Source organism: Aspergillus melleus (assembly GCF_016097325.1).
Source record: "Aspergillus melleus strain CBS 546.65 chromosome Unknown contig2, whole genome shotgun sequence".
NCBI classification, from domain to species: Eukaryota; Fungi; Ascomycota; class Eurotiomycetes; order Eurotiales; family Aspergillaceae; genus Aspergillus; species Aspergillus melleus.
Genome location: NW_025763371.1, coordinates 5,175,611 through 5,193,479, shown reverse-complemented (window position 1 = coordinate 5,193,479; position 17,869 = coordinate 5,175,611). Strand labels below are relative to the sequence as shown.

At 49.1% G+C, this 17,869-nt stretch overlaps 7 protein-coding genes across 7 annotated transcripts; 4 read left to right on the top strand and 3 right to left on the bottom strand.

Annotated features, from left to right (window-relative positions):
• The first annotated feature begins 1,675 nt into the window (after nt 1-1,675).
• Nucleotides 1,676-3,076, top strand: LDX57_004646 (uncharacterized protein). Its single transcript, XM_046086318.1, has 2 exons — nt 1,676-2,445; nt 2,503-3,076. Exons 1-2 carry the CDS (start codon nt 1,810-1,812, stop codon nt 2,965-2,967), a joined length of 1,101 nt encoding a protein of 366 aa, XP_045942281.1. The 5' UTR covers nt 1,676-1,809; the 3' UTR covers nt 2,968-3,076.
• A 1,274-nt stretch (nt 3,077-4,350) lies between these two features.
• kes1_2 (Oxysterol-binding protein 4) lies at nt 4,351-5,226 on the bottom strand (the record flags this gene model as incomplete). Its single annotated transcript, XM_046086317.1, has 2 exons — nt 4,351-5,116; nt 5,222-5,226. 2 exons carry the CDS (start codon nt 5,224-5,226, stop codon nt 4,351-4,353), a joined length of 771 nt encoding a protein of 256 aa, XP_045942280.1.
• An 89-nt stretch (nt 5,227-5,315) lies between these two features.
• On the bottom strand, nt 5,316-5,806 carry kes1_1 (Oxysterol-binding protein 4; the record flags this gene model as incomplete). Its single annotated transcript, XM_046086316.1, has 2 exons — nt 5,316-5,657; nt 5,735-5,806. The coding sequence occupies 2 exons, from the start codon at nt 5,804-5,806 to the stop codon at nt 5,316-5,318; spliced, it is 414 nt and encodes a 137-aa protein (XP_045942279.1).
• Nucleotides 5,807-7,731: 1,925 nt separating this feature from the next.
• LDX57_004643 (putative MFS transporter) lies at nt 7,732-9,418 on the top strand (the record flags this gene model as incomplete). The annotated part of the gene is made up of 3 exons (XM_046086315.1): nt 7,732-8,178; nt 8,234-8,467; nt 8,534-9,418. 3 exons carry the CDS (start codon nt 7,732-7,734, stop codon nt 9,416-9,418), a joined length of 1,566 nt encoding a protein of 521 aa, XP_045942278.1.
• A 192-nt stretch (nt 9,419-9,610) lies between these two features.
• MANA1 (glycoside hydrolase 5 family protein) lies at nt 9,611-10,899 on the bottom strand (the record flags this gene model as incomplete). The annotated part of the gene is made up of 3 exons (XM_046086314.1): nt 9,611-9,924; nt 9,984-10,112; nt 10,188-10,899. The coding sequence occupies 3 exons, from the start codon at nt 10,897-10,899 to the stop codon at nt 9,611-9,613; spliced, it is 1,155 nt and encodes a 384-aa protein (XP_045942277.1).
• An 823-nt stretch (nt 10,900-11,722) lies between these two features.
• LDX57_004641 (uncharacterized protein) lies at nt 11,723-12,142 on the top strand (the record flags this gene model as incomplete). Its single annotated transcript, XM_046086313.1, has 1 exon — nt 11,723-12,142. The coding sequence occupies one exon, from the start codon at nt 11,723-11,725 to the stop codon at nt 12,140-12,142; it is 420 nt and encodes a 139-aa protein (XP_045942276.1).
• A 4,155-nt stretch (nt 12,143-16,297) lies between these two features.
• Nucleotides 16,298-17,572, top strand: LDX57_004640 (uncharacterized protein; the record flags this gene model as incomplete). The annotated part of the gene is made up of 1 exon (XM_046086312.1): nt 16,298-17,572. The coding sequence occupies one exon, from the start codon at nt 16,298-16,300 to the stop codon at nt 17,570-17,572; it is 1,275 nt and encodes a 424-aa protein (XP_045942275.1).
• Nucleotides 17,573-17,869: the final 297 nt, after the last annotated feature.

Here is a 17,869-nt window from a genome sequence, read left to right as displayed (position 1 = left end):
AATCTATTGCCGTTCGACTTCTGCCAACACCAAACCTAGGCTAGGCAATGGCGAGCCCTTGGAGCTTTAAGGAGACTAGCAAGCCGGCATGTCTCTTGGGGACATGAGGCTATTCCGGAGAAGTATATTTATGTCGTGTGGGTCTACCCGAACCGGACCTTCTCCACATACTCAGTAGTTACCGCCAGCAAAATGCTCTCTCTTTCTCTCTCTCTCTCTCTCTCTCTTCTTCTTACGGTGGACATCTTCTCTAGATTTACCGAGCTTGTTTTTCATCCGAGTATCGTCTTCCAAAGTCTTTGCGGGAGCCTAAGGCATCTTATAAATTCTGATCATCCTTGTTTCCACATGTATACTCTGCACGAAGTGACAAATTGGAATTGCATCCTGACCACGCGCTATCGTTTGTTGGACTACCAGTAGGTAATCTTCCTTGCGACCGATTCGTCCGTCTCCTCTGCCAGCCAGCCGCCTAGAAGTTTAGTGGCATCCGGACTTGGTCTTTTTGATGTATTCTCGATGTACAATCTCCTCGGCCGTGTTCATCTTCGCCCCTTCGCTCAAAGACCATTCGCTGACCGGCTTCGCTTCCTTATTATTAGCTACTGCAGGGTACTTGGACCTAAACATAAGCGAGCTCACTTGCTAAAGAGTGCTAATAGCATCGCCAAGATCCTTAGTTAGCCCGGTCAGCAGCCGTGAAGCGGAGCAAATTTCGGCATTATACCGCGGGAAACTTGCGGTTAAATCACGATCGAGCACGGCCATTGGCACAATATGGTACAACACCATGGCATATTTCGCTCATAACGGGACTTGAAACGTGCATAGAAGCTAATGTTGCTCCCCTCAAGCCACTCCATTGAAGACAGACCCTGAGCAAAAGCTCGAAAGCATACCAATGGTGCCATCCTCTAGGATGATCGTCTTTTCAAGGAAGTCCGCCCATTGCCCTTGTCCGACGTCGTGCTACACATGGCGTGCGAAGCCCTGGAACTTGTTCGGGAAAGACCGTCTTTTCGTGAATCAACAAGGCGACCTCCCTTTATCTTCTCTACTCGTGTTTTCCAGAGGCACGGCCTTATTGTAGTCCACAGCGGCGTAGTCCTTCTACCCCAACAAAGTCCACGATGCAAGGACTATTGCAGTGACAATACCACCAAGAGCACGACTAGCCTTCTTGGCTTGTCGTCGTGAAGACCCACACGGTGGAAGCTGTGTTGTTGATTCTGGGTTTTCCCCAGTTTTCCCTTCCTCGCTCCGCGGAGATATGCAGAACATCCATATTGCACAATTTTAGCTCGACGCGCGCCACTGAGTATCACCAAGTATTCGCCCAAGAGGCATAACTCAGTGTCCAAAATTGGTATTGCACCATCTTTGACCCTGTGCACGTGTTGCACGTTGGGGAGTATATAAGATGGTGGAATTGTTTCGGTCATTGCTGTCAAGACGTCCTGTCAGCGGGCTTAGCGTGTATCGACAATGTCGGGCGACTCAGAATCTAAGAAATGGGAGGATTCAAAATATGCGCCGCAGGAGTTGGTTGTGGAAGAAGGAGCAACTAAAAGGTACCAAGGAAATGGCAACGCGTTCGCGGATGGCGGGGCCACCGAGCTGTACGAACCAATTCCAGAGTACGAGGGCAGACATCGATATGATCCGACGGCCGAGTGGACGGAGAAAGAAGAGAAAAAATTGGTGCGAAAAGTATGTCATTGATCGTCTCTCATCCATATGTTGTGATGTCGCTGACGTCTACTCTCCCGTATTCAGCTTGATTATAGGATCTGTTCCTGGGTTTGTCTAATGTTTTTCGCACTACAACTCGATCGCGGAAACATATCCCAGGCTCTCAGTGACGGGCTTTTAGACGATCTTGGGCTATCAACAAACCAGTACAACTATGGCATGATGATATTCTACCTCTGCTTCTTATCAGCCGAAGTACCGTCGCAGATGATCTCGAAAAAGCTAGGACCCGACGTTTGGATCCCGATACAAATGGTCACTTGGAGCGTTATTGGCATCTGCCAAGCTTTGATAGTTGACGAGAAAAGCTTCTATGCCACCCGTGCTCTTCTTGGCCTAGTAGAGGGTGGGTTCATTCCAGATGCCCTGCTATACCTTTCATACTTCTACACCAATAAAGAGCTCCCGATCCGGGTGGGCTATTTTTACTGTTCATCGCACTTCACCTTCATCATTGCTGCTTTTCTGGCCTACGGAATCTTGCATATGAAGATGATTGGAGGCTGGGAGGGCTGGCGGTGGTTGTTTGCCTTGGAGGGTGCTTTGACGGCCATCATCGGCATCCTTTCCTGGTTCTACTTGCCACCAAGCCCGACACAAACTGCAAGCTGGTTTCGTGGTAGAGATGGTTGGTTTGATGAGAGGGAGGAGGTTATCATGGTTAATCGAGTGCTACGAGACGACCCAGGCAAGGTGAGTGCACGGTCATCTGAACAAGCGCTGACGGACAATGCTGACCTGGGTACTCAGGGTGGTATGCACAACCGTCAAGGCCTGAATCTGAAGCTGCTCTGGGCTTCCCTCATGGACTACGATTTGTGGCCATTATACGCAATCAGTTTTACCATGCTCATTCCCACCAACCCTGTATCGGCATACCTAACGCTGAATTTAAAGTCTCTTGGGTTCGACACGTTCGAGACCAACCTTTTGACCATCCCGGCATATGTCCTGTTTTTGATCCAACTGATCTTCTGGTCCTGGCTCTCGGAGAAAATCAACAACCGAATGGCAATTGTCATGTTCTACTCAGTCTGGTGTCTACCTCTCCTACTTGCCTTGGAGCTGTTGCCGTCATCCGCTAGTCCGTGGAGCTGGTACACGGTGACTATCATGCTGATTGGGTTTCCATACATCCATTCCATTAATGGTACGACGATCCTCTCATCCCCACCCCCTAGGTCTAGACCTGGGTATATAAGCAGAATTGTCTAACCACACTACGCCACAATAGTTAGTCTTACTTCTCGGAACGCCGGATCCGTGCGCACAAGGACAGTGGGCAGCGCACTATACAACATGATCTGCCAAGCGAGCTCGATCATTTCCTCTAATGTAAGCCAGCCGCATCTGTTTTCTCGCTCAACCCGCTTCTTCACATGTTGTTTCTCTTTCTAACCAACCCTCGATCCACACGTAGATCTACCGTGCCGACGACGCCCCCTACTACCGCCGAGGAAACAAGGTCCTCCTGGCCATCGTCGCCTGGAACGTGGTCATGACCGTCTTCATCAAAGTCTACTACATCCGGCGCAACCAGGCGCGTGAACGCACCTGGAACGCCATGAGCTCAGAAGAGAAGGACAACTACCTCCGGACGACGAAGGATCAGGGGAATAAGCGCTTGGATTTCCGGTTTGCTCATTAGATAGAGAGGGATGGATGGAACGCTAGACACTCACACTCTGTTTGAGTAAATTGTTCTAAAGTGTAGCCCTCTCAAAAGAAGTAGCGACGGTTATTGTGGCCCTTGATGATCCTTATCTCCTGGGATGATTGGGTTTCAATGACTAGGGCTAGCTGTTAGATTATAGACGCTTTATGCTTAGCAAAAGGTGAGCTCAATGTACATTCAGAAGTACGATGACTTAAAGAACAACTAGAAAAAGCGAAAGTTCCTCCCGAAAACCAAGAACATCCGAATAGAAATGTAGCATCTCTTAAATATTCAACAGAAACAGAAGCCCCCCCACAAAAAAAAAAAAAAACAAGCACCACAGAAGACCAAACCCCCTAGTACATAGCCACGAGTTATTGAACCAGGACGCAATAGTCCAGACGACAATGTCTGTCACATGTCGTCAACTCTCGAGTCTCGACTCAAGCTTTTCAAGATCGGAAGACACCCAAGAACTAGAAAATAGAAAGCAACTAGAAACAAAAGTGGATCCGAACTACTGACGCGTTCGTTATCCCCATCCCCATTCTCATCCCCTGACCTGCGAGGCTGCGACATGCTAATAGCTAGATGATTTTCAAAAGTCATATGGGAGTCGATCATGGGCCCGCTCTACGAACTAGTCGAAGACGGCAGGAGACGATCGGCTGGTGGAAACTGCAAACTGGAAACATCCAATTCGGAGACACTATATTGAAGATTCTATATACAGGAAGCAAGATTTGCGACAAGAAAAAAAAAGCAATATCCAGAGTCACCCATCCTATTCCTATCCCATCCCATCCCTGATCACGAGACTTTCCTCTATAGTCGGACTGCGGACGTTCTACCTAATGACAAACCTTATGTGGATTAATGAAACCTATATAAAACCTCCCTTTCTCCACTGTAAATTAGGGAGATACCCATATGTATTCTATTTAGTTGCTGCTAAGTCCGAGACCTTCGGGGCCGACGGGGTGGTAGGGCGGCTGGGCACCGGTGGCGCGCTCGCGGTCGAAGCGCCAGACTCCGCCGGTCTTGTCGCTTTCCAGGGATGTCAGGCCCACTGTCTGGGCGAGGCTCTTGAACCTGTCATCATCCTCACCCTCGTTGAGGCGCTTGAAGAATCGTCGAGGCCATTCCCGACCTTCGGACTTCTCAACCTTGCGCAGCTCTCGCTGAGCATTTTCGATGCGACCCTTATGGTTGGACACGGAGTCCATGTCACCGCGCTCGATCGACGCAGCCACATCGCTCCACGCGCGTCGACTTTCGAAGAGGTCCTGTTGCTCCAGGGGGGCCAGCTGTAGAGGAGTGGTCTTGGCGTCCTTCACCACATGCTTGTCGACCTCCTCCTTGGTGCGGGCGTTGCGAATGGTGAATTTCTCTGACCATTGACCTTCGGCGGTGTAAAGGGGCTTCTTCTCGCCCTCACTTTCCTTGAACAGGCTCGCGGTGAACGTGTTCTTCTTCCCGCTCAGCCAGCCCTTGCCGGAGTAATCGATTTTGGCCACGTAGCCTGTGCTGCTGACAATCTTCGTCGTCTTCTCCAGTTCGACAAAGGGCGTGCCGTAGATCAAAGATTCAATGTGCAGATGCGGGAGGGTGATGAGGTACTGCTCTTGCTGGGCAGGGTCGTTCTTGTTCGCGCCGGGCGGGGTGATGGTCAGGAGTGCGTGACCGATCTGCTTGATCTGGATGGTGCTAGAGAACGACGCCTTCTGGGCGTTGTATCCTTGTAGCTACAATAGGGTTAGAATTCGACGTACGATTAATTGATCCCTGTGGTAGTTCGGCACTCACCTCGACACCATGCTTATCGTTCGTAATCGCGTAGGCAGTGGCGGGAGGGTGGTGGCTGGCATTCTCGTCAGCTTGTCATGTTTCCCCCCCGGCAAGCATGTTAATCAACAACCCACCTGACTTGCTCACTGATCAACGAGGTATCCCCGACGTTGTCGTCGCCATTCCACTTTCCAATGAAGAGCTCACCCAGGAAAGGGTTCAGGGGCTTCTTCTCGCTGCCCAGCTTCTCACTGCGGCTGCAGTACTGTTGGTGCAGGGTGCTAAGGAACCATTTCAAAACAGCCAGAGCTCGCTTTTCCGGGTCCGGCTCCTGGGCCGGGGCCACGAACAGACTCGGATGTTCGGCCCAGTAGGCGGAATATTCGACCAGGGAGGTAGAGGAGAGGATGAAGGGTGGAGCGGTCAAGGAGGACAGGTCGCCGTTGAAAGAGGCAATAGACTAGCGAAGAACCATTTCATGTCAGACCAGGTTTCTGACTAAACTAACCGGACGCCAATTGAGTAGTGCGGGCTTACCTTGAGGAAACTCGACCAAGAGCCTTTGCTGTTGGCGGGGATTTGAGATTGTGGATCCTTGCTGGAACTCATTTTCCCCGGGGATAAGATTACAGGTGTACTTTTAGAAAATTCCCGATTAAAGATGGAATGTTATAAAGGTGGGTATGGACAGAGCAGGACCCAATAATGAGAAACCGAGGAAAGGGGGGGTGAACAGAGAAGAAAGGGTGAGAAGTGAAGGAGAAGCGAGGGAGAGGGGGGAAAGATGTCATGGAGAGGGAGAGGAAGAAAGGGAGAGCGAGACAGACGAGAACGGCGGGACCTCAGGCAGAAAGTGCGCAAGTGCAGGGCGGCTCTCGTCACCGCCGACGTCATGGCCCCCGCCTCTTGGCTCTTTGTACCGTCGACTTGTGCCATTTGCGCAGGAAATACCGTGAGTGAAGTCACTGGTACAACGGTACATCAACACCAGCTTAATTGCAAGTACCTTATCAGATGACTCGGTCTTCGGATTATCCTCTCTTCCTTTGTCGTCCGTTTCTCGTCCTCTCCTCCATCTTCGGAGCTCTCTCGGCTCTCAATTTTGGTCCTTCTTCGTTCCCAACAACATTCCTCCCTTTTCCAGCCATGTTCTCCGGTCGGATCCCTCAACTTTGTTGCACGCCTTCCACCAGTCAATGTCATCGCCGGCTCCATCATTGCATAACTTCTTCATCATCGTCGGCAAGATGATGACGCCAAGAATGAACAGAAATAGAACGGCAGGGAAAAATTGTCGGTTGAATATTCGATGAGCGACATCAGGAAATGTGTCTGCAGCCAGAATAGGGGATTGCGGCCTGAACCACTTTTCCCTGCGAAATTAACGGGGGTTGCTGCTCAAAAGATCATCTCAAAATGACCGACCACTGTCAGGCACAACACAAGGCACCGGCTCGAAGAAAAGGGTCTTTTACTTATGGCCTTTACATAATGGGAACGCACTTCCAACAGTGCTTTGGCGCGAACGCCTGGGATCGATCAGGACAACGATGATCGATGGGTCCTCCAGGCGTACGGAATACAAATATTCCCTCTCAAAGACAAGACTAGGATCGATGATTCACACAGAATGTGAAACCAGACCCAGCCTGGGCATCATGTGCAAGCCTCCGTGAAGATCCTCCTGGTCTGGCTCCTGAAGCTTCCGCCCGGCCGCGGGTCGTCCCTGGGCCAAGAGCTGGTTGGGCAACGGGAGCTACCGGATGGAAAAGGAGCTTGTCACCGCGCGCCACGCCTCGGAATGCGAGAAAAAGACTGGCATTACACCATCGGATGATGCGTTCTCGCAAGGTTTAGTAGAACCCGACGTTAGTCGTCAGGGGCCCATCTGCTCGGCCATGTCGATCATGTCCCACACCTCAACCAAGCTATAGGCCCCGGTTCCTTTCCCGAGCTTATAGTTGCCAAGGGCGTGTCCACCGTTCGAGAGTCTCATTGGCTCTGCACTTCTCTAACTTCTGCTTACGAAGATCCAGACCATGTGCGCGCAAAAAATGCTCTTACGATGTTTCCAATTAAAGCTTTGAGAGCTTTGGGCGGCTCCGCGGACAGATGATGTGATGATAGACGTAGAAAAACTGGGGGGGCTATTCTACGCAACGCGCAATGCTGGCCACCAGGGTCAGCTCTCCTTTCTTGGGACCCTGCTCATTTATAATGAATGTGCGTGCAAAACACCTTCATAATATTGCGTTGTCTTACCCAAAAAGGATTCCTCTGCGTCCTCTTCGTCACTCTCTTTACCTGCATGTGCTCTTGTTAGCTTTTATTTTCATCCGTTCTTTTCTTCCGAATTTGGTCCATTGCACAAGGCTTTTTTTCGGGCCTTTTTTTCGTCCATTCATTTTCTTAAAACGGTTGGCCCTGTCGCATGAACATCGGTCGAAATAGTTCCTTTCCCTTAGAGCTTGAAAGCAGACCATTCTTTATCAATCTAGAACTTTATGACACTGTTCTATCAATTGACGTGAATCATGTTGAAGGCTCCTTCGAAGGTGTATCCCATGTCAGGCGGGTCATCCGTCAATTCCTCAGCAACACATGTTGCTTCAGAGTATGGTCAGGGGTCAGAATCAGACTTTGGCTCACCCCCTGGTACACCGAACACACTGATTCCAGTTCAAAGTCATTCCTCGCGTCGTGGATTCGCCGTAGAAGACGACCACTACGACGAGTCCGAGGCCAAGCAGTATGAACAGTTCTCACCCGCGCGCAAAGTTCTCATTCTTTGTATCCTGTCGTATTGTGCTTTCCTCGCTCCCATCTCCTCCACGGCCATGCTGTCTGCCGTGCCAGAGATAGCCAAGACCTACCAGACCACCGAAGAGATCATAAATGCCAGTACGGCCCTTTATTTAGCTTTCATGGGCCTCTCGGCCTTGTTCTGGGGTCCTCTAAGTCAGGTCTTCGGCCGTCGTCCAGTAAGTGCCTGAAGAACAGTCCGAATACTCGATCCTTCTCTCTAATATGCCTTAGATTCTTATTGCCAGCAGTGTTCTTTTTTTCCTCTTCACTATTGGCACCACGCTCTCTCCCAACCTAACCGCTTACTTCATCCTTCGTGTCCTTACTGCTTTCCAAGGAACATCATTTCTGGTCGTCGGCAGCTCCGCAGTGGGAGATATCTATGAGCCTAAAACCCGAGCAACGGCTCTGGGATGGGTCACGTCTGGCAGCTTGATAGGCCCTGCCGTAGGCCCCTTCCTCGGCGTAAGTTCAACATCCCATCTTCTAGCTCTCCAGCATCAACACCACTAACCCGTTTGTCAATTTCAGGGTGCTGTGATTACTTTTCGACCCTGGACCACCATCTTCTGGCTTCTCACGGCCATGAACGGCCTCGCCGCCGCCACTATCATCCTCTTCTTCCCCGAGACCATTCCCTCCAAGTCCAACGCCGACTTCGCCGGCCAAACCGTCCCTCGTCAAGCCAAACTCCTCTGGCATCGAATCAACCCTATCCGCGTCTTCACCCTCTACGCCTCCTACCCCAACCTCTTCTGGACCGGCCTTGCCGCCGGCGCTCTCGTCTGGAACCAATACGCCCTGCTCACACCGATCCGCCCCGTCCTCAACCCTCGATTCAACCTCACCAGCCCCGTGCAAGCCGGGCTATTCTACCTCGCTCCGGGAGCGGGGTTCTTAGCCGGGACATTCGTCGGCGGTCGGTGGGCCGACTACGTCGTGCAGAAATACATCGCGCGACGCAACGGTCTGCGCATCCCCGAGGACCGCCTCCGCTCGTGTCTGATCTTCATCTGCGTCCTGACTCCCGGCTCGATCCTCGTCTACGGGTGGAGTCTGGATCAGGATGTCGGCGGCATCCCAGTCCCTGTCGTCTTCATGTTCCTGCAAGGCGTCTTCCAACTCTTCTGTCAACCTAGTCTGAACACCTACTGTCTTGACGTCCTGAAGGGGCGCAGCGCGGAGGTCGTGGCTGGTAGCTACCTCTTCCGTTACGTGTTCGCGGCCTTGGGCACGGGCGTCGCTCTCCCTGCGATTCAGGAAATGGGCGTCGGTTGGTTCAACACCCTCTCTGGATTATTCTTGGTGTTGGCTGGTGCGATGGTCTGGTTGACGGCGGAGTTTGGGCCGCGGTGGAGGGAAAATGTTGATTTGAAATGTGAGGAGAAGGCGGCCAGACGGAAGGGTTTGGCTTGATTCTTCTCTTTTTGGCTCTCGTTCTCACACTCTATATTCCTTCTTTCGATACGCTCTTATTTCTTGTCTCTCTCTTTCTATCTACCATTTCCGTTTCTGTTTTGTTGACTTGTTGTGACGTGACACCACTCTGTATAACTACTGTATATATGTAAATACCAACCCTTCCCCCCCTTACTTGCCAAACAAATTTCACAAAGGAGGTATATTCAACTCTCCTATAGCAGCTACATGGTCTGTAACCAGACACTGGAAATCTTCCGAATCCATATAGATTGTGTAGCCATCATTCGGTGATCGTCCAGCGCTCAATTTGTCCCCCCATTGCCAGAACAGATCTGCTGCGACGCCTTCCTCGTCCAGTGCTGTTTGCTGCCACGGCTTCTCAGTGCTGCAGCGACTGTAATTAGAGCCATATTCCTCCAAAATACACGGCTTACCGGCCGCCCGGCACACTGCTTCATGCGAGGACACCCAGTCCTTCCCCCACAAGCTGTATAGGTCCCCTTGACTTCGCGTTAACTTGGTCCGAATGGAAGGTTGTAGCTGGACTGGGAAAACCTACATTGATCCGGATAGAGGTGGAAAGTGCCAAAATCAATAGTGGGAATGGCGAGGTTGTTCCCGAAGTTGGTTCCCTCTGCGAACTGGTAGGGATAGCTGTCATCTGAGCCGGTCCAGAGACCGAATCCCTCTGTTATGTTAAGCGTCAGATTTAGAGCTTTTGACAATTACCTAGGGGATGCTGGCTGGCTGGCTGGTTACAAACCATCTCCGATGCCGATCATGTGCCGCGCATCGAGCGATTTAATGTATCTGCTCGTCTCCTCCGCCCAATTGTTTATCACGGTGCTGTTGCATCCTTTGCAACGAGGCTCGTTGGCCAGCTCCCAGGCAAAGATCGCAGCGGAGTCGCGATACCGGGTCACGACGGCCTTGATATAAGTGCGATAAGCGGTTTGTATATCCTCGTGGGTATAAAAGTCCGATTTCCAGGATCCTCCGTACGCGTTCAGGTATGCGTTCATTCCGCCGTAGTCATCCCAATGATTGACGAAGTTGATAATAAGCTTGACGCCGTATTTCGCGGCCGAGGAAACCACAGAGTCGAGCCGTTGCAGTCCGTCGGCTCCGGTATTGATATATGAGCGTCGATTCCTGTGCAGCTGGTACCAAATCCTTCCCTCCTCGGGCTTTTCGTTGACATCGTTGAACCCCCAGACGCGCAGGATTTTGAGGCCTGCTTCCTGCAAATGCGCGAATACCTGGTCCACATCGTTGTCGTCGGTCAGGTACCCAATCCAATAGGCATTCGACCCAGCAAAATACCCCGTCTTGCCGTCTATACCAAAGTTCAGGCCGGAGGTTCTCGCGAAAGAGCCAGTGGTGGAGGCGTCGGTTAAGGGTGCTTGGGAGCCAGCGGCAGCCAGTTGAGCTGATGCTAGGCCGGCCAAGGCCATCAAAAAGCGAAAGATTTTCATGATATGTGTTGGTATAAAAGGGGTTGCTGTGAGCACTCGATGAATGGTTAGAATATTATGTTATATAGGTGCGTAGGTCGGTAGGTACATTACATTACTATGTTGTCTACCACCGGCATTCGGGTAGCTCGATGCCAGACCAGCTTGAATGTAACCACTTGACCCCAACGTCACTCATGGCTAATAACTGTGGGTGACACTCCCCAGCCCCTACTGCATCAGAAGGCTAGTGTTAACCCGGTATATCTTTCTTTGATAGCTTATTAACTGTCCACTCAAGTTGCTAAATTGCTGTCCAGTTATACTAGAGCCATGGGACGAAATGGCCACAGCTGTGGTGGAGACATATTATTGCTTGATACTACTCCACAAACCGGTTTCGTGCGATTAATAGCACACATAGATGACAACTGACATAATAGATGTTGTCAAGGATATTACCATGACAGTTAATGATATAATTTTGGACGCTGTTTTCGTACAATTAATAGTATATATAGATGGCAATTGACATAATAGATATCGCCAAGGATGTTGTCATGGCAGTCAACGATATAAATTTGAACACCGTTTTCGTACGATCTATAGTATATACATATAGTAACTGAGATAATAGATGTCGTCAAGGATGTTGTCATAGCAGTAAATGATATAATTCTGAACACCATTTTGTCTTCTAGGCTCTCCTCTATGGCTATAAATTCAGCCTCGAGAGCCATGAACTGTCGTTCTGAACTGGAACACACACCCAGCAATCCTTCTTCTCCCTCTCCTAAATCATACTCATTACCTACTTGTCATCTACCTTTTGACAACACAAACCATGACACCAAACGAAGAATACGGCGGCCCCGGCGGGAACCAATTCACCCATTCCGAAGACGGTTCCTACGTTAAAGCCCTCTTGATCTACTGCGCTCGTTCCGAGACCTCTGAAGGGGGCCCGTATGTCGTGCGAGGAATATATGTCAGCTGGGCGAATGGTGGATCCAACATGATTGGTACCAGGGCTGCAGACGAGTTCCAGTACTTTTTTGAGGACGGAGAAGAGATCGTCTCGATGGCTCTCTGGACTGGCGAACGCGTGGACAAGATGCAATTTTCGACCAACCGAGCAAAGAGCTTTATAGCAGGTGGAGCCGGCGGTTATGAGCATTCGCTTCATGTTGGTAGAGGCCGAATCATAAGCTTACATGGAGGTGCGCATGGGGACGTTGATAGGCTTGGTGTGGACTTTGATTAAGGAATGCAGAGCACGGAACGGGTCGGAATGAATGCAATAAATACATGTATGCTACAAAGTACGCAGTGCACACAATTCAATCCTCTACGTCTTAGCAGTAATTAGCAGGATGCTACCAGAGATAATCATGACGCATTTTTCCCTCTACGAAGGAATCCAGGAAATCCAGAGGCATTTAGAGAAGCCTGCGGAGTCAGCCAAGTAGCAACCCCTGTATGTATAACTAGGGAAGATGCCGTATGCTGCGCTGTCTGTAGTGGGAATGACAGATTCCGTCGCGAGGGCCGGCCCTGAAAAAGCGTCGGCTTCGGTTGCGACACAGGAATGGCAGGGTGTTGTACAAGATAGGATTGCCGGACGGAGAGATTCTGTCGTGACCTACATAAGAATCTCGCATGGCACTTATCGTCTACTTTATAGTTGTATTGTCTGCACGTTCTACTCGGTGCTACGGTGGCATTGATCTTCCAATATTAAAAGCATGATCATGAAATTAATGCACTCAGTTCGAATCATACTCCACATCCCCTTCCTTTCTAAACTGTTGCATGAAAAGATAGCAGGAGACCCAGAGTTCCCACCCATTGATAATTATCTTCGGGTTCTATTGCTAGTGTGGTTTAAGCTAATGCTGCAGCTGATACTTTGCGTTGTTCTAGGAGAACCAAGCGTCATTCAGATGGTAACCAAAAACGCGGTCCCAAATCCTTTATATCTATAGTCTATAGTATATCTATCTACGTGATATTGACTTCTTTAATAACCCGGAATACACGGGGCGATTTACACTCCCCGTCCTCTTCAATAAAAAGACCTATCGCATTATAAGTAACAAGGTATATCTTAACCTTTTACCTATCTATAGATTATCTTTAATACTTATTCTCTTTGAAGAGATCACCTGTATACTTTGTGATAAATTCAATAACCTCCTACCCGAGAGCCATAAATCCATTAATCTCTTCCCTAGCGCCCCACGTGCCCAGATCAACGCCACGAACGAATAAATCTATAATAATATTAATAATATGATGTACAAGTCTGGCTACGCGACCACGTAAGGAACGTATAAGAAGGCCGTGACCACGCTCTTCGCCTCGCTTGATAAAGTTAAGGCCTGTCTCGCTATATTCGAAGGCCCATTCTTCTTCAGCTCGCGTATTGTCGAGCTTTATATCCGGCTATTTATAACTATTATCCGCTTTAACCCGGTCTACGTGTAGTATTTCAAGTATAATATGCGGGATATTCGCTGGGAATATCCCGCGTTATATCGCTGGTTGAGGATCCTGTACTAAAATATACTGGTATTCTAGAAGACGACGAGTTTCGAGTATATCAAGAAGTACTATATAAAGTGTTCTATGCAGATTGGTCTGACTAGAATCACTTCTATTAGACCGGTGCCGGATATTCTTCCACAGGATGAGGAGGTTAGGGCCGTGGCTGCGGCTAAGAATTGATTGAAGGTCGAGAACAGTACCTGATCATAGTTAATGCTTCGCCAGGGAATTGATGGCAACTGAAGATGTCTATAATTAACCAAATAGTCTATCTAGCCCAGTGCAGTATGTGAAAAATGCCCATTGAGTATTTTCTGATATATGTGGGCGTGATTTAAGGCTGAGCACAATTATCTACCCTAATTTAACACTGACTCCTAGGCTGTTCTGACCTCTATATAACTGCTTGTTATAATTAATAATAATAGCTATTTACACCCTGATATATCCAGAGTAGTAAGGCTGAAGGGTAAGTAGGTCTGCTTTCTAGAGATGGTTAGAACCCTAGGGCGAATTTAGCTGTTTAAAGATAAACTTAAAAGGGGAGATATAAATTACCTTGAGTGGGTAGGGATGCTGGCACATGTGGCGGCTAAATAGTTAACTTGCGTTCTGTTTGTATCACCATTGTTATATTTAACTATAACCATTTAATAGCCTGCCTTCTAATGACATGTTTGATTTTAATAGAAAGGTTACTAACACCTTATAAGATCCACTTACACCTTTTTAACAGCTATATTTGATAAACTGCCGAAAGAATAAATAGATTAGCTTATATAAGGTCGAAGATTTAGTCTTGTTAACCTGTGCTACCAGACTAGAAATGAAAAGAGAGGAGGTCTAGTCCCTGGGGATGTGGTAGACCGATATATAGATAGTAAAGACAATTGCCTGGCACCACAATTGATGGCCGATGGCGTCCGGAAAATAAGGATGACGTTAACCCCAATATGAAGGGGTTAATATACGTACCGACCGGGGTCTAGGCCCGTAGTAGTCCAAACCCATATGCTCTGTAGATACTTGAGGCTTCAGATCAGAATGTTCCGGCCGTGTAGGAGTATTAAGGTTTCGCTCTTACTGGTAACTAGTTATTCAGTAATAGCTATTACGTAGAGGAAGTTGCATAGTCTGGGGCTAGATCTTCTAAGTTGAAGATATGACCAAGTAGTTGCGTGTCCTTGCTCTCATCAATCCAGGTCAGATGATAGAAGTATACTGCGTCTATTTTTCAGACTCCTAGATATTCCAGCGGCGTGATCTGGTCTCTTTGTCCTACTATTACCAGCATCTGGGGCAGGTGCATCATGAGACTAGGTGGTGAACAAGCTTCTACAAAGTTAGATCTCTCTAAGGTCTACTGTGCTAAAATCTTTGGATCCATCTTTCTCTTCTAACTGACTTGTCTAGGTGCTCTCGGGCTAGCCCAGGGTCAAACACACCCGCAACACCCCCCTGATGGGCAATTATATGTCCATCTTGATTAAGAGAGTCGCCTAGACTAGGGACTTCCATGGCTCAAGAGAGTGGCATGCCGCAACCGGACTCCGTTACTCGATGTTCCAGGCTTTTAAGTTAGTTCAGGTCAGACAATGCAGGCTTCTTGGCACACCTTAACTAATAAAGAGTGCGTGCATACAGACTTGATTTTCTAGGATCAACGTGATTTTACGCATTTAGATGAGGCTACTGTAATGAGGTTTATCAAGGAGTTGCTTCATACCTCTAATCACAGGTGATCTATGCGTAATTGCGTATACTGCACTCACTCAGATTTCCTTTCAAGTCACATAGATTTCCGATCAGCTCAGGGAGTTTTTTCCTTTGGGTCATGTTCACATACGAGAATGGGCATGCCAAGAAACTCCTCGTATTTGACGAGTTGCTCTGACATCAAAGCTGTCTCATAGAACGAAGGATCGGGTTGCTCGTTGCCTCGGGAACGTCTTGGCGTGTGGTTACACTTCGCGGTTAGCTACGTCTGTTCCAGAGTATAGAACCAACTGTTCCCAGCATTTGGTAAATAAGTCACAGGTTTGTTGCCAATCTGGTTACCCAGAGTGTCTATACTCTAACTTGCAAAAGAAGTCAACTGGCTGGCTGCCGTAGATGGTACCATGGGTCTACTGATCTGCACTGCGGCCGTTTGCGGCGGAATGGTGCTGTCAAAGGATCTTCCTTCCCCACAGGAGGCCACTAGTAACCAACTATTATTCCGCCATGCTGTTAGAGGAAGGGACTGAGCTGCCATGGAGGAAGCTTTATGGGACTTCCAATAAGAACCTTCTACCCACCAACCAGTGATCACCTTGTCTTGGGTCAGTCGGTGGCTCATTGGGCCGAGGTGTAGAATGGTGCTGGCCTAGACCTTGCCGTTCAGCTGATCATGATCAGTAGTAAAGAAGTGAAAAGCGTCAGGAGACAAACATAATCCGGGGTCTAGGCCGTCAGGGTATGTATGTATTTAGGCGCAGGAATTCTCCGTGGAGAAGTTGAATTTTTCTGTTTTACGGTAAATTCAACCTCTATGGAACTTTGATTTTGGATGACAATTGAAACAACGAAGCAGATGATTGTCCAAATTATTTGCCTCTGTATGCTGTGCCAGGTAGATGGCACAGCCATCAAGAGACAGACTTCTGATGGCGGGGGTCAGCTCAGCCCCGAACCAAGCAGTGGAACGATCCCAAACACCGCTGAAGACGCAACTGCCATGCTCAATGAGATGATCGACACGGGGGCCGCAAATGAAACCCTCTGCGTTTAATCCAATAGTTCGATTAACCCTGCTTGTATCGCGAATTCCAATACTTCACAACCATTACTAGTTCAACCGGAGGAGATCAAAGCACAGGATGCGCCTCTGTTCATGGACATCGTGAATGCCAGTGAATCCGAAAACCCCTTATCTGATGCAACATCCGAGCTTGCCCGTGTCGCCGGTCTCGATATCGGAGTAATTGATACCCAGCTGCGGAACGATTCCAAGGTGACCGAGCTTACGGGAATACCGCCGCCAGATGCCCCGAATTTGCTATCTAGGGACACATCCTGGAGGGCTGTTGCCGAGACTCGAGCGCGTGCCGCACTAATCAACAACCTAGGGCGGCTGCTTCAGGTGTATGACGCTCCCATGCCGGTAGTAACGGACCTCAGAAATCTCGGAATGTGCGGTCAGACCAGCCGATCTATAATTGATAGCTGCAAACAGGGCGTGAGGGCGCAGGTTGCCGCTTGCAAGCAGAAATTGAAAGATGCCATTGCCCAATGCAAGGACCACGTGGGAAGAACCATTGACGCTTGCAAGAAACGTTATTCGCGGTGGGACCCTCGGAAACTCAACTGTGAGCTACAAAGAAAGCCACTGGAGCTAAGTTGCGAGGCCAGGAGACTCAACGTGCCACTCTGTGAATTTGACCGACTGAATGCCGCATGTTGCGAGGGAACTCGCCCACAAGCACAGTCCATGTGCTATGCTGGGTTCTCTGCAGCAGAGATTGAAAAGCAGTCGCAATCCGTTCAGCAGAAGTGTGCTATTGCTGTTGCGATAGCCAAGTCGGCCACCAAATCATACCTTACCGGCCAGGCCGTTGGGATTCTGAGCCAGCTAAGCACAGTCAGGGAAATCCAACAGGGAACTCAGCTTGTTCAAAAACTCCAAAACGCGCAGAAAGATTATCAGTCCTTCGCCCAGGGGGTCACGGCTGTGACTGAGGGCCGGATCAACGATGCTCAGCAGCTGCTCGGTACATTCAGATCCCAACTTCCCTCCCCCATTAGCAATGCTGCAGCCTGGGGTGATGCTGCGCAGGCTCTGGCAAGCCGCAAGTCCAATGAACTACTGAAAGCGGCTTGTGGTGCAGTTGGAGATATCCAGGTACTCTCTAAGGCGGTTGAGCAGATTGAAAGATTTAAGTCGGTCCAGAAAACTCTGCTTTCGATCCAAAGTGCAGCGCGAGAATGCAGTTGGCAGACACGTCTCAACCCGGAGAACTTTAGAGGGTTCAGGGAGGTGAAATCAGAACAACAAGTTAGGGCTGCTATTGCCGCGTACGAGCGTTTCATTGCGGCTGAGATGCGTGAGTTTGCACAATGTCGGGCAGTCTTTGACCGAGTAACCAAGCTTATCAATATCAACTTTTGACGTCTCCAAACGCGACATATTGTTTCGATTAACATATCAAAGACGAGGAAGGTATACAAAGGGCGGGAAACGATAAAAAAACACATGGATAGTAACGCTCGTCAGGGTGACAGATGTCCTGCCATGCAGTATTGTACTCTCGGCTATTGTGTATTCATTGTACTTCATGTGTCTTTCAGTATTGGTCTATTCAACCTGTACAATTACAAAAGTCCCAAGTGATCTGAATATATCGTTTTCTCTTAACATTCTACGCGCCCTGTCTCTTCCAAATACTCTTCCGCGGCGGCTATTTAT

Excerpts from the sequence above, each read along its gene's own strand:
- LDX57_004646 (XM_046086318.1), top strand. The coding sequence starts at position 1,810 with ATGTTTTTCGCACTACAACTCGATCGCGGAAACATATCCCAGGCTCTC. Across the intron at positions 2,446-2,502 it reads TACGAGACGACCCAGGCAAG|GGTGGTATGCACAACCGTCA; the intron begins GTGAGTGCACGG and ends CTGGGTACTCAG.